The sequence below is a fragment of the Euprymna scolopes genome, chromosome 1 (genome assembly GCF_053919585.1).
Source record: "Euprymna scolopes isolate OS-2025 chromosome 1, ASM5391958v1, whole genome shotgun sequence".
Taxonomy (NCBI): domain Eukaryota; kingdom Metazoa; phylum Mollusca; class Cephalopoda; order Sepiida; family Sepiolidae; genus Euprymna; species Euprymna scolopes.
Genome location: NC_136482.1, coordinates 27,512,232 through 27,525,175, shown reverse-complemented (window position 1 = coordinate 27,525,175; position 12,944 = coordinate 27,512,232). Strand labels below are relative to the sequence as shown.

Here is a 12,944-nt window from a genome sequence, read left to right as displayed (position 1 = left end):
AATACGTTCTGCGTCGTCTCTTGCATAGAAGGAGGAAATATTGAACACTTGGGTGTCTATCTCCAAAATTACGTCAACTTAACGTTATTTTTGTTTTTCTTGAGTTTAGAGCCATTCTTATGGTAGAAAAATGACCCAAAAAGGGATACCAAAATAAATAACTATTGTAGAAAAAAGAAAATTATCCAGTCTTGAATTTTTGAGATGATGATTAATTATTTGAATTGTTTTTATTCTTCGGACTAGTGTTCTCACCTTGAGTGTTATTTGCACAACGTTTCAGCCAATATTGTAGCCCTTTGTTTAAATAATATATCTACTTGCTTGACATAGCCCATATTAGCATTTCTCTAGGTAGATTATATTTTCCTCTTTTTAGCCTATAACCTTGATTTGCTGAATAACAGCAAACCTCAGATTGGTGACCCCGACATGATTGGGTGTTTTCAGGTGCAGTTGACTGACATCATCTCCTCCTTCTAGCTTTTGCCTGTTTTCTTTGCTTCACGTCAGCTTACTGTTTTCACATATACGTTTTACTTTTGGAAATTTGGGAAGATTTCCATTGGTTAAAAATATTTTGTGTTTAGGCTTCTGTAAAAACTTCCTTGTTTGGAGGAGTGAAGAAAAAAAGGAATTCCAATGGATGCGCATATGTAAATGCATGTGAAATAACATCACCGGTAAAAAAAAAAAAAAAAAAGAGAAAGAGAATGATCACAGGAGAGATGTTGAACACAAATCAAGATAATGTTTAAGATCTCGTTAGAGGTGTGAATTACATGAGTGACGTCACGGCCATAATAATGAGGAAATAAATGTCGTTGTTACAAAGAAAAAGCAAATTGAAGTTCCTTCCTATTCTTGGTTCCATTTGCGATATAAACTGAGATTATAATGTGATGGTTACCTGTGCAATGTTACAGAAGGAAAGAGGGTAGCAGTTAGAACTATTTCTTTTTTAATGTTTGCAGGAATTACTTCATGATTTAGTCTTCATAGACCCACCTGTTTGAAAGAGACGATTTTAGTCAGAAACAAATGTACATGCGGGCAGACAGTGAGAGTGAAAACATTGCTGTTGAGACACTTGTAGTCTGTCTAAACTGTACGAACGAACTGACTAAATCAAGATGGCCGACTCCTATTTATATCACCACAAGCAAGGGAGGTAACCATGTAACTGAAGCAAGGGAGGTAACCAATGTCTACATTAACATTGCTGCTGTCCTCAAGTGAATAATTTATTTCTGATTTAACAAGTCCCTTAGAAGCTCAGACGAAGCTCCTGCCTTGGTCAAACAATCAGACACCTGATCACAACCCCTGATCCATTCTATCTGTATCTCTCCTCTACTCTTCATTTCCTTCAGCCTTGCTACATCTATTCTCAATCGTCGATCGCTTACCAGATTGTTGGAATTCAATGTCTCCACAAGTGATGCATTATCTGTCTTGCGGAGAACGTCTGGCAATTTAGATAACTGAAATACCTCTTGTATCATAACCGCAGTCAAAACACCAGCATCAGCTCCCTCATTCAGAGCAAGAGTCTCTGAGGCCAATGGGCTTTTTGTCACTCTGTCCAATTTCTTTGACGCCCAACACATGGGGGCCATTTTGTCAGTACTTCCTCCAATAAAGACAACAAAACCACCCTGTGAAGATCCATCTTCCAGACTGGCATAAGAGGCATCAGTATAACACAAAATGTGTAAATCTGAGAGCTTTCCCAATTTTGGAAATGTTATAGAACCCTTCTTGGATTTCAATTTTGATAAGGCTTTATTCGCCTCAAATAAGGCTTTTACTTTGGGATGCTTTCCAGTGTTGCTCATTTTACACACATCAAAAGCTATATCAGGGCGTGTTTGAGTTGAAACCCACATCATCTGACCTGCAAGTCTCTTCAACTCATGCTTTTCTTCTTCATTCAGTTCATCATTTTTCCTCAGTATCCTCCCTTTGCTTATTTCTATTGGAGATATGGAAGATACATATAGATCTTGTTCTACAGTGATCCCATTTTCCTGTTGATTAACATTCAGTCCAACATATTTGAATGTTCCACTTTCATGAGATCCCACCTTAAATTTTTCTTTCAATGTTGCAATCACATCCCTTTCAAACTCTGTGTTTCCACAGAAAACAAAATCATCCACGTGCATAGCAAGAATTCCAGTCAAATTTCCTTTAATATCATGCCACAAAAACAATGCATTATCATAAGCACTTGCTACTCCTTTTAATTCAATCAAAGCCTGAGTAACTCTCTTGTACCATGCCCGTGGAGCATCATTCAATCCATAGATGCATCTTTTTAATTTCCACACTTGAGATTTAGGACAAACATCAGATGGTGGCCTCAGGTACACATCTCTCTCTAAAATACCACCTTGCAAAAAGGCTGAGGTAAAATCTATGGTCTGCAGCATCCAATTCTTTATTGATGCGGTTAGCATGACCATTCGCATAGCTTCACGGCTACATGTTGGGGAGTCCGTTTTCAGATTACTATTTTCTTCATAGCCTCGTGCTACAAGGCGAGCTTTCATTGTTTTCTGATTATCCTTGAATTTTTCAGTAATCACCCATCTTGTGGATATTGTTTTTTGACCTGTGTATGGCACACATTCAAATACTTCATAGGTGTTCATGTTTTTTATTTCTTTATGCTTGGCATCCATTACAGCTTTCGACTGCTCTTGTTCAGCGGTGAGCAGGACTACATTTTCCTGTTCAGTATATTGGGGCACTTCTCTCCAATGATCAATATGATTCCAGTTGATACAAACTTGATCCTCGTTTTCATCCTCAGGTTCTATATTGATCCAATGACTATATTTGCCAGTTGATTTAGGCTGTACTGACATAACCTTTCCTTTCTTCCACTCCCCACTTCCATTTATTTTATAAGTTATGGTCTTATTTCGGCCAGGTTTTTCAGTCTTATCTTTTAAACTGGTAGAACTATCAACAACTTCTTCTCTGTCTATATCTTCACTTTCTACCACTTGATTCTGCAACTCCTCCTCCTCAACTGAAAGGTATTCATTCTTCCCTTCTGTAGTGTTTCCCAGCATTTCAGCTTTTTTTGTTCTTTTTTCGTTGTTTTTATTCACTTTCATCAATTGGCACGGATGCATCCTATAAAATGCTCCGCCATGTCTGATTAAGACAAACTGGCCTTCTCTGCCTAACACTTTTGCTGGACCACGCCATCCTTTAAAACCCTGCCTCCGATAATAGATTTGGTCTCCGGTAGCATAATCTTCATCAGCATAAGTTCTGACATTAGACCTGGAGCTCTCCTAATTCTCTCACTGGACTCAGCTTCCAAAAAGTTTCTCCTTGCACTATGGAGAGCATTTAAATTTTTTCTCACCATGTCACTTGTAGTAGAGGACTCCATAGCAGGTAACTGGTCTGTCAGAATTGAGGGTGTATTTACATTGAAACCGAATACAAGTTCATTTGGACTGTGTCCAGAGTAATTGAGGAGGGCATTTTTTGCACAAATAGCCCATGCCAAGGCAATTTCAGGTTCACACTTCTCATCGTCAATTGTTTTTTTCATTGCCTCAGCAACTATCAAATTATGACGTTCTACAGTACCGTTGCTGAATGGACTTTCTGCGGCAGTAGTACAGGTCTCTATGTTGAGTTTTTCATTCATCTGTCTATAGTGTTCGTTGTTGAATTCACCCCCATTATCACTCAGAAAACGAACAGGAGATCCGAAATAGGTAATCCACATCATAAAGATGTTTTTGATGATCTCCTCCTTCTTCTTTGTTTTGATCAATGTTGCCGCTGAATACCTGGTAGCGGCATCAATGAGATGTAGTATCCACACCTCATTGTGGATGAACTCTTTCAAATCCATGCAAACTGTGTGATTAAATCTATTGCCAAGAGGCAATCCCACAACCGGTCGCAGTGGAGTTTTTTTAAATCTAAGGCAAATTTGACAGTTTTCACAAACCTCCTCAATCGCCTTTATAAATTCCTTGTCATTGAATTTGCCACTTTTTTTAACCAAGGAAACAAGTTTTTCCTTCGAGGCATGAGCAAACTGTCGATGAAGTTTTTCTGCTTTTTTTTTTTCTGTGAAAGAACACTGACCAAAATTCTGAACATGTAATACAATGTTCTTAGTACCACTATGATCCAACAACTTATTTGTTAAGGGGAGACAATAGTGCCCTGAAGTTGTGGTCTTTAGTTCAATACATTTATCAAAAATCCAGCACATATCTTTCCGGAAATCTAGCACTATTCCTGCTGTCTTCATTGATTTGTGACTTAATAGAAGAGGCAAGTCGTTTTTCACAATATCTGCTTCAATATAAACTCTTATACCTCCGAGTGTAACCGGAAATTTAGCAACTTTAATTGCTGTGACAGCCACTCCATCACCAAAACAAAAACTCCGGTCTGAGTTCGTATACTTCACTAGTTGCAGGTCACTTTCATTTAAAGTATCTAAATAAACATCAAGCCACACTTCGCCAGCCAGTGTGCGAGTACAAGCAGAATCCAAGACTGCCATTCCAAATGTTTCCTTTACAAGATTTGAGATTTTTTCATTTGTACTGTTCAAATAAATATTTTCTTGAATGAACAACGTAATGTGTATTTGTTCTGTCGCTTCCGTAAACCTGGGCGTATTTCTAGGACACTCTCTAATTAGATGGTTCGGAGACTGACATTTGTAACACAACAACACGTTTCCACTTCGGTCACATGGATTAGATTGTCCTCGACGAAAACGCCTTTTGTTGTTACCCGGTTTAGAATAATTATAGTTGACGATTTCGGGCTCTGATTTCACTGCCGGTACATTTTCATCACGATAAATGTCACCAAATACTTTCTTTATCGATTCCTTCATGTTTTGATACGTCAAAACAGAACACGTTGTCCGCGCTAATTTTTCGTTCTCTTCCGATATGTTAACCGCGTTCAAAACAAGAAAAGCTTGCACTCCTTCCGGTAGAATAATGTAGAATTTTTTTAATCTTTGGTACAAAAACTCATAACGAACAAAAAAGTCATTTATACTGGTACCTGACGATCTTTTATAAGTGTAAAATTCCTTAAAAGTCATGTAAGCGCGCGTGTGTTCATCCTTTAAATATATGTCATCCAGTTTCTTTATTAAGATCTTCAAGCCATCTCGTCCGCCGATGTCACTTGTTGGCAATTCACGGACACATTCCCTAATATTCGGTGGTAGCGTCAAAAACACTGCTGGCCCTTTTTTTTCCTCAGAAAGATCCGTGAACAACGACCACATTTCAACGTCTTGTTTCCAGTTCTCGTAAACATCCTCCCCCTCCAACAATGGAGGTTGTTTGTTCGAAGTTGCCATATCCGATATCCGATCTGTCTAGTGCTCTGCTACAGACAAGCTGTACAAAAAAAAAAAAAATTTTTTTTTTTTTTTTTTTTTTTCGTTTTGTCGCACACAGAGGGATATCTCTGCTACCATTTGTTGAGACACTTGTAGTCTGTCTAAACTGTACGAACGAACTGACTAAATCAAGATGGCCGACTCCTATTTATATCACCACAAGCAAGGGAGGTAACCATGTAACTGAAGCAAGGGAGGTAACCAATGTCTACATTAACAATTGCTATTCAACATTTAAAACTGAAATTATAAGGAGAAAATGGTGAAGAATTTAGTTGTGAGAAAAAAATGATTGACAAACGAGATTTAAATAAACTTCTAACTCGCGTTACCTTCATTTTGCAATATGAGAACTCTACTTTTAAAACGAGCAATTTACTGACAGAAAAAACAATTTTAACCACGAATGTTGCTAGTCTCAGTCTTTTCTACTACTATGACATGCATTCAGAATTTTCTTATCCCTTCCCTGATTCCTTTGTTCCAGACCGTTTAACTGATTAATTTAGTGGTTTTCATCAATTTGCTGTTTTGATATCTCATCTATTCCAATAGCTATTTTTTTTTTAAAGAACAGCAAGATTGCGGAATTCTCTTTCTGCTGACTGTTTTCCTCCTACCTATCACCTTCTTCTTTTCAAAACTTAGGCTAATAAGCATCTCCTGTCTTTGTTATCTCCTTACATCAAGTGACTTCACGCCTTGTCTGAACCGATTTCCATAAAAGAAAAATAGATTGCATCTGTTAAACAAGGTTTCTTTCTTTTATTCAACATTAATGTTTGTATCTATTTTAAAATTCATAACATTTTAACTACCAACATGTGCCTTGGCACATTTCAAAAGATCAATAAGTTACAAGGTGCCTTCAATAAGTTTCCAGACTCTTGAAAATTAAGTATATTATTGCTATACATCTTATAAAATGACTGATCAATTTTTATGATTTCAGGTTCAAATGAACAGCTACAGTAAGAATTGGAATACACTCTACTAAAGCCTGACTGCCGCAGCTGGTGAATTTCAAAAATGCAATCTTGGACGTGAGGACACTTAAGAAGAACGATATGCAATAAAACTATTTTAAACTTGGAAAAAATGCTGCAAAAATGTATGGAATTCTTCAGACTGCTTTTAGACCATCTTGCATGAATTAAGCATCAGTTTTTGAGTGGCATAAGAGATTTAACGAAGGCAGAGAATCTATGGGAGATGATGAGAGGTGTGGGAGGATTAAGGAAGTCAAAACACAAGTGTTGATTGGCCAAATAAAGAATTTTATGGATAATAAATGCAATAAGAACACAGTTTGATGTCAGTGTGGGAACTGTACACACAATCATTTGCGACAAACTAAAGATATGGAAGATTTGCGCAAAGTTTGTCCCAGAGGTGCTCAGAAGATCAAAAAGCAAGATGTCGTGACAGCAGGGAAGTGGTTAAGCTGATTAATTCAGATCCTGCAGTTCTTGATGCTCTGGTGACCTGCGATGAAAGCTGGATGTACTGCTATGATCCAGACACCAAGAGACAGGGTACCCAGTGGAAGCATGCTGGCTCTCCCATACCCAAGAAGACTACTCAGAAACCCTTTTTTATTCTTTTTTCTTTTTCTTTTTTTTTTTTTGACAGCACGGGCATGATCTACATGCACTGAGTTCCCACTGGATAGACAGTTAACAAGGAATACTATGTTTAGGTTTAAGAAGAGTTCAGGAAGAGATTCTGTTGAAAGAGGCCAGCACTCTTCAAATCGGGTCAGTAGCATTTCCACTAGAACAATGCACTAGTCTACAACTCCATCCATTGTCACAGATTGTTTTATCAAGATGGGCATCAAGACAGTTCCTCACTCTCTCTATAGTCCAGACCTTGCTCCCTGTGACTTTTGGTTATTCCTTAAGCTCAAGGAAAACCTTAGAGGCTGTCATTATAAGACAATTGAAGAGATGAGGATCATTGACACACTCACACAAGAGGACTTCCATGGGGTCTTCCTAAAGTTGTTGGAACAATACAAGTACATTGCAGGAGGAGATTACTTTGAAGGGAATTAGAGTTTCATGTGCGTACTATCAATAAAGTACCTATACCAAAAATGTCTGGAAACTTATTGAAGGCACCTCATATTAATCACCTCAGCAAAAGCAATATACTTAATAACAAACAATATGGATTCCATCTTGTAAGATAAACTGCTGACGTGCTGTCAGTAATATTGTATAGAATCAGTGAATTTCTCAATGGCAAACATTATCTATATCCTATCTAAGCTAAGATCTATGCTACTATGAAAAAGGGTTACCTCAAAGCTACAAAAGAGAGAGGTACACTATGCCCACTTAAGATAGTGTGTATTGTGTATATACCAAGACCCAACCAACAAAACATTATTTCTTGTTTGTTTTTGCTTTTTATTTTATGTTTTTGTTTTTCAAAATAAATAAAAGTTGCTCTGGATTATATTAATTTAAACACAGCTTCTGTCAAGTGTTTAAAGTAGAATGCATAAATACCTCACCATGTCTTTAGACATCCAACTTAACATCGCTCTCATACTGCTACATGTTGTACCAAATCAACACCAAGTTCAATTCAATCCTAGGTAACCTTCTATCCATCGGAGAGAAAGTATATGTTGTTTTATTAGATATTTCCAGAAGTTCTATAACAAGCAAGCCTTTGTGCCAGACCCTACCACATACATACCCAGAACTATTGCCATAGAAACAAAGCCATCATTGATAGATTCACTGATCCTATGCAATGTTACTGTCAGTACATCAGCAGTTCTTTATATATACAATATTTATTCATGATGTTTGGTTTGGTTTGGTTGTTTTGCAACAGTTAATGTTAATCACTTTAAATAATCTTTGTTAAAGAGATTATTTCAAAAATAAATTAGTATCTTAGGTACAGTTTGGCTCTTTTCTTTTACGGCATATGAACCATTTTCAGATTATTTAATGACGAATCCAGTAACTTTGGGAAAAGATTTTAATGTTTATATCTTCAAATGTTTATTAATGTTGTTTGATTTGGTTGTTTTGTAGAGGAATATTGTTGCCTTTGTTTTTTGACTTTGCAGAACATGCTTGAGTTTTGCAAAGGGAAAGGAACAAAACAATAACATCAATTTTTGGTGCATTTTAGGTCAGGAAGCCAGTATCTTCAATCAGCATGATCTGGTAGTAACAGATAGGGGAGCTGAAATCTCAACATTAAAAACCGACCTTTACATTTATACAAAAGCTAATAAAAAGGTTGGCGAACAGACCAAGCCTCTCAGTGATATACAAAGATGCAACCAAAATGTATAAACAAATGGGAAAAAAATGCATCCATTCTTAAGATATGTCCATTCAATCAGTGTATTCAGTGATAAAAATGCCATTTTAAACTGAAGCGTGACAGACCAACTAACCAACAAACCAACATATAGATATACAAAGACGTATCTAAAAATATTGGTAAAATTGAAAGTATCCACTTTATCATAATTGCCATATCTGAACTATTGCTAATTGCCATATTTGAATTGTTGCTAATCCAAGGATAAAAAAACTTTTGTTGGGTGTCAGTAACGCGGTTAATGCAGTATTGATTTGAACCCAACCTACTTGTGTCGAGTAGGTGCAGAAAGGTCGAGAGGTTGCTGGTGATACATCAGACTCAGTGACTTCCATTGACAGAGCATACACCCGCTAAAAAGTGGGTTGGTGCGTTTTAGATGCAGGCCGATTAAGGGTGGGTTACCATGCCCACACATATACCCTGATATAAATAGAAACACACATGAGGATCTTAGGAAAAGTAGACAATCGATTGGAGTTAAAGTTTGGTAGACAGTCGGACTTGAGTTAGTTTCTAAGACCAGGAGGGTCAGAGAAAAGATGCATCAACAGAAATGCAAGAAAGCTTGAGTCAGCAATGCGAGGGGTTCTTTGGGATCACTCATAGACGAAATAAAGAGATCCTTGCCAGAAAATTGGTGTCGTGTGTTTGCCTTGAATGCTCTTTACAGATCATCAACCAGTGATCGGGAGAATCACATCCCCACAGATAAAAGATAACAAAAAATGTATTGTGAACTCTTAATGCGACTGCATCAATGTATATAAACTGTATATATAAGACGTATATAATGAAATGGGGAAGATGCACATGGACGAGTTTGAAAGAGACGATCACATAGAGGCCATTAGAACACACCCACACACACACATTAGGGCAAGACACACATATGCACATTATATAATAGAAGGAAAGACGCAACATATCACTTTGAACTACAAAATGTGCCTGAGCAACCCCATTAGGAACGCCTTAAGCAATTAGCATTAAACTAACCCCATCTTAAGAGGGTAAAGCTTGGGAGCCACTCTCGGATGCTTTATTGCAATAGTTTACAATTAAATTTGCAGCATTTTTGCACAATTTTATCTAAAATATGTATTTTCAATATTAACAATTTTTTTCTCTTTTTTAGCAAACACAAGCTCAGCAGCAAAAACCTGAAACAGTCTCTTCATCTTTTCCCAGCAAATTAGGATCAGCAAAAATCAACCGACAATATCTCTCAGTAATACCCCCAAATATCGAGTGAAACAAATTTAAATTTCACAGATCCTCATACTACAAGAAATATGCATTAAACAAAATTGAATTCATTTTTTTTTTTTTAATTTATTTTATCTAAAACAAAGAAAAAGCAAGAAAACAATTTATTTATTTGGAAGAATAATTATGGAACGTGGGTTGGAGAATTTTAGAACTAAGAAAGTGGAAAAATTCTCAATAATTAAGAAACAAATACAAATCTTGTAAGGAAATTCAATAAATTTAATTCCAGTTTCTCTTAAATTGTTGTTTTTGTTTATTTTTTTGACATTTCACATTAAATGCTTAAAAAATTATTTTTACATCATTTTTCAACCACAATATTATGAAACCTAGCCAAAGAATCACTCATAAGAGGACTTAATTAAACGCCTATGAAGGGCTGTTGCAGTTTGATTTAAGAATTACGAGGGGCGTGCAATAAGTAATGCCCCTGATCCACTTCCCATAGAAGTAGAGCAACGAAACTTGACACAGTTATTAGTCTTTCTCTACATAGGAACCACCCAGAGTTATGCATTTCTCCCATCATTTGATGCAGCTCTGGGCACCATTTTTGTAGAACATCCCAGATTGGTCCTCCAACCATGACGTGACTTCAGAAGTCAAGGCTGCATAATTTGGGAAATGCTTTCCTTTCAAAAACCACTTCATGGCTGGGAAGAGGTGAAAGTAAGAGAGTGCAAGGTCAGGAGAGTAGGGAGAAGAGGGAAGATTTAATAACCACACGCCCGTCCCGTGCTTCTGATCTGGCGACATGCGAGTTGTGGACCAGAGCGTTGTCCTGCAGGAGGAGGGTACCTTTGCTGATCTTGCCCCGCCTCTTGATTTTGATAGCTTCCCTTAATTTCCTCAAAAGTGAAGTATAATAGGCTCCTGTAATTGTGGTACCTTTTGCCAGGAAATTTGTCATCACTACTCCGTCCTGGTTCCAGAAAACTGTGAGCATGACCTTGCTAGCGGAGGGCTGCACCCTTGCCTTCTTTGGAGGTGGTGAGTCCAAGTGCTTCCACTGCATTGACTGGGCTTTGGTCTTTGTATTATAGTGATGGACTCAGGTTTCATCCTGTGTAATCAGTCTTTTTGAAAAACTTTAACTCATCTTTTTGGCACATCTCCAAATTCATCCTCGAGCACTCAATGCGTTCTCGCTTCTGGAATGGTGTGAGCAACCTGGGAATCCATCTGGCAGACACCTTATGCATATGCAAATGGTCATGAATGATAGTTTCCACAAACCCTGTACTAATCTTGACATCTTAGGCTATTTGGCGAATAGTAATGCGTCGATTTTCCAAAATGGCAGCCTCAACTTGACGGAGAAATGCCTCATCAATGGCAAAAGGGGGGCGACCAGGTCTGGGAGCTGTTTCCACAGACTTCCGGCCATGTTTGAATTCACGATGCCAGCGTTTTACAAGGTCATATGATGGGGCATTATCACCATAAATTTCTTTCATTTCATCAAAAGTCTCCTGAGGTGTGCGTCCTTTCAAATGCAAAAACCGGATCACTGCTCAACATTCAACAGGCTCCATTTCACACCTGACTCAGTTCAAACACCTGTAAAACAGAAACCACAATTAGTTCAGAACTGTAATTTGCCACATAACCCGTAGAGATATAAATCATTGCACATGCAAAATTTCAGCTAGATCAGACAAGTGGAAGTGCGTCAGGGGCATTACTTATTGCATGCCCCTCGTATGAATAAAATTCTTGAATTTGTCATACCCAACATCTCAAAGGATCTTTATACCAAATTTGGTGCAATTCCACAGAAGAGTTTTGAAGTCTATACTTGTTTTTGTATTATTATTATTGTTGGCTCACAAGGAGCTTTCACACAGGTCAACAAACGATCTTATTGGAAACCTGTGGTGTTCTCTGGAAGCTGAGTGACAACAAGTCTCCCCAGACGTCCAGCTCCCTCCACCTCCTTCGATAGCATTTGCAAATGAATTTGCATCATAGCAACAGCCTCTTACCATTGATTTCTCGCTGGCAGTGGCCATTGGTTTATACTGGAATTTGAGTGGCACTCAGCCTCCCCAAAGTCCCAGTTCTCTTTGTGCTTGTCCAGCCGAGGTCTGGCTAGCGCTCTCTCCTCAGTCTTTCAGTCCTTCTTGATCCTTCTCGGCTCTTTGGTATCACTTATATTGGATGGAATGGTGATGAAAAAATGGGGGGGGATGCATGATGGGGGTGTAAAACTTGTAGATATGCAGCTTCGGTGTTCTTCATTCCCTGTAACGCTTATTCACTTCCAGAATTCCCAAATATTTATAGTCGCCTTGTTCCCCTAGTGCCATCATTTCTGTTTGATTGGGTAGTTCCATGCCTTCTGTCGTTTCTAGGTTTCCCTTTCTTATAACTAGTTGTGCGCACTTTTCCATTCCAAATTCTATTTGGATATCTTGGCTGAAGATCCTTGTAGTGTCTCTAGCTCCTTTTCGGTCCTTGCAAAAAGTTTCAGATCGTCCATGTACATTAGGTGGTTCATTTTTTCCTCTGTATTGGAGAACTTGTATCCAGCTTGGCACTTTCTCAGAATACTGTTCAAGGGCATCATAGCTATGATGAACAGTAGTGATAGTGAATCTCCTTGGAAGATGCCTCTTTTATTATTATTATTATTATTATTATTATTATTATTATTATTATTATTATTCACTCACTAGGAGTAGTCACACAAGCCATAATCAAAGATTTCTGTTTGAGAACAACTTGTGGTGTTCTCTGGAATCTAAGTGACAGCAAGTCTCCTCAGATTTCCAGTAATCTTTTAATAACATTTGCAAATGATTTTGTGTTATTACAACAGCTGTTACTATTGATTTCTCGCTGGCAATAACCATTGTTTTTCTCTGGAGTTTGGATAGCAATAAGCCTCTTTAAGGTCCCA

At 37.8% G+C, this 12,944-nt stretch overlaps 1 protein-coding gene across 1 annotated transcript in view; it reads left to right on the top strand.

Annotated features, from left to right (window-relative positions):
* The window catches only part of LOC145279993 (coiled-coil domain-containing protein 63-like), an 83,152-nt gene extending 72,977 nt beyond the window's left edge, over positions 1-10,175 (top strand). The window contains exon 8 of the mRNA XM_080131603.1: positions 9,909-10,175. Coding sequence (XP_079987729.1) covers positions 9,909-10,025 — 117 coding nt within the window. The 3' untranslated portion in view covers positions 10,026-10,175. The remainder of the gene's footprint in view (positions 1-9,908) is intronic.
* The last annotated feature ends 2,769 nt before the right edge of the window (positions 10,176-12,944 follow it).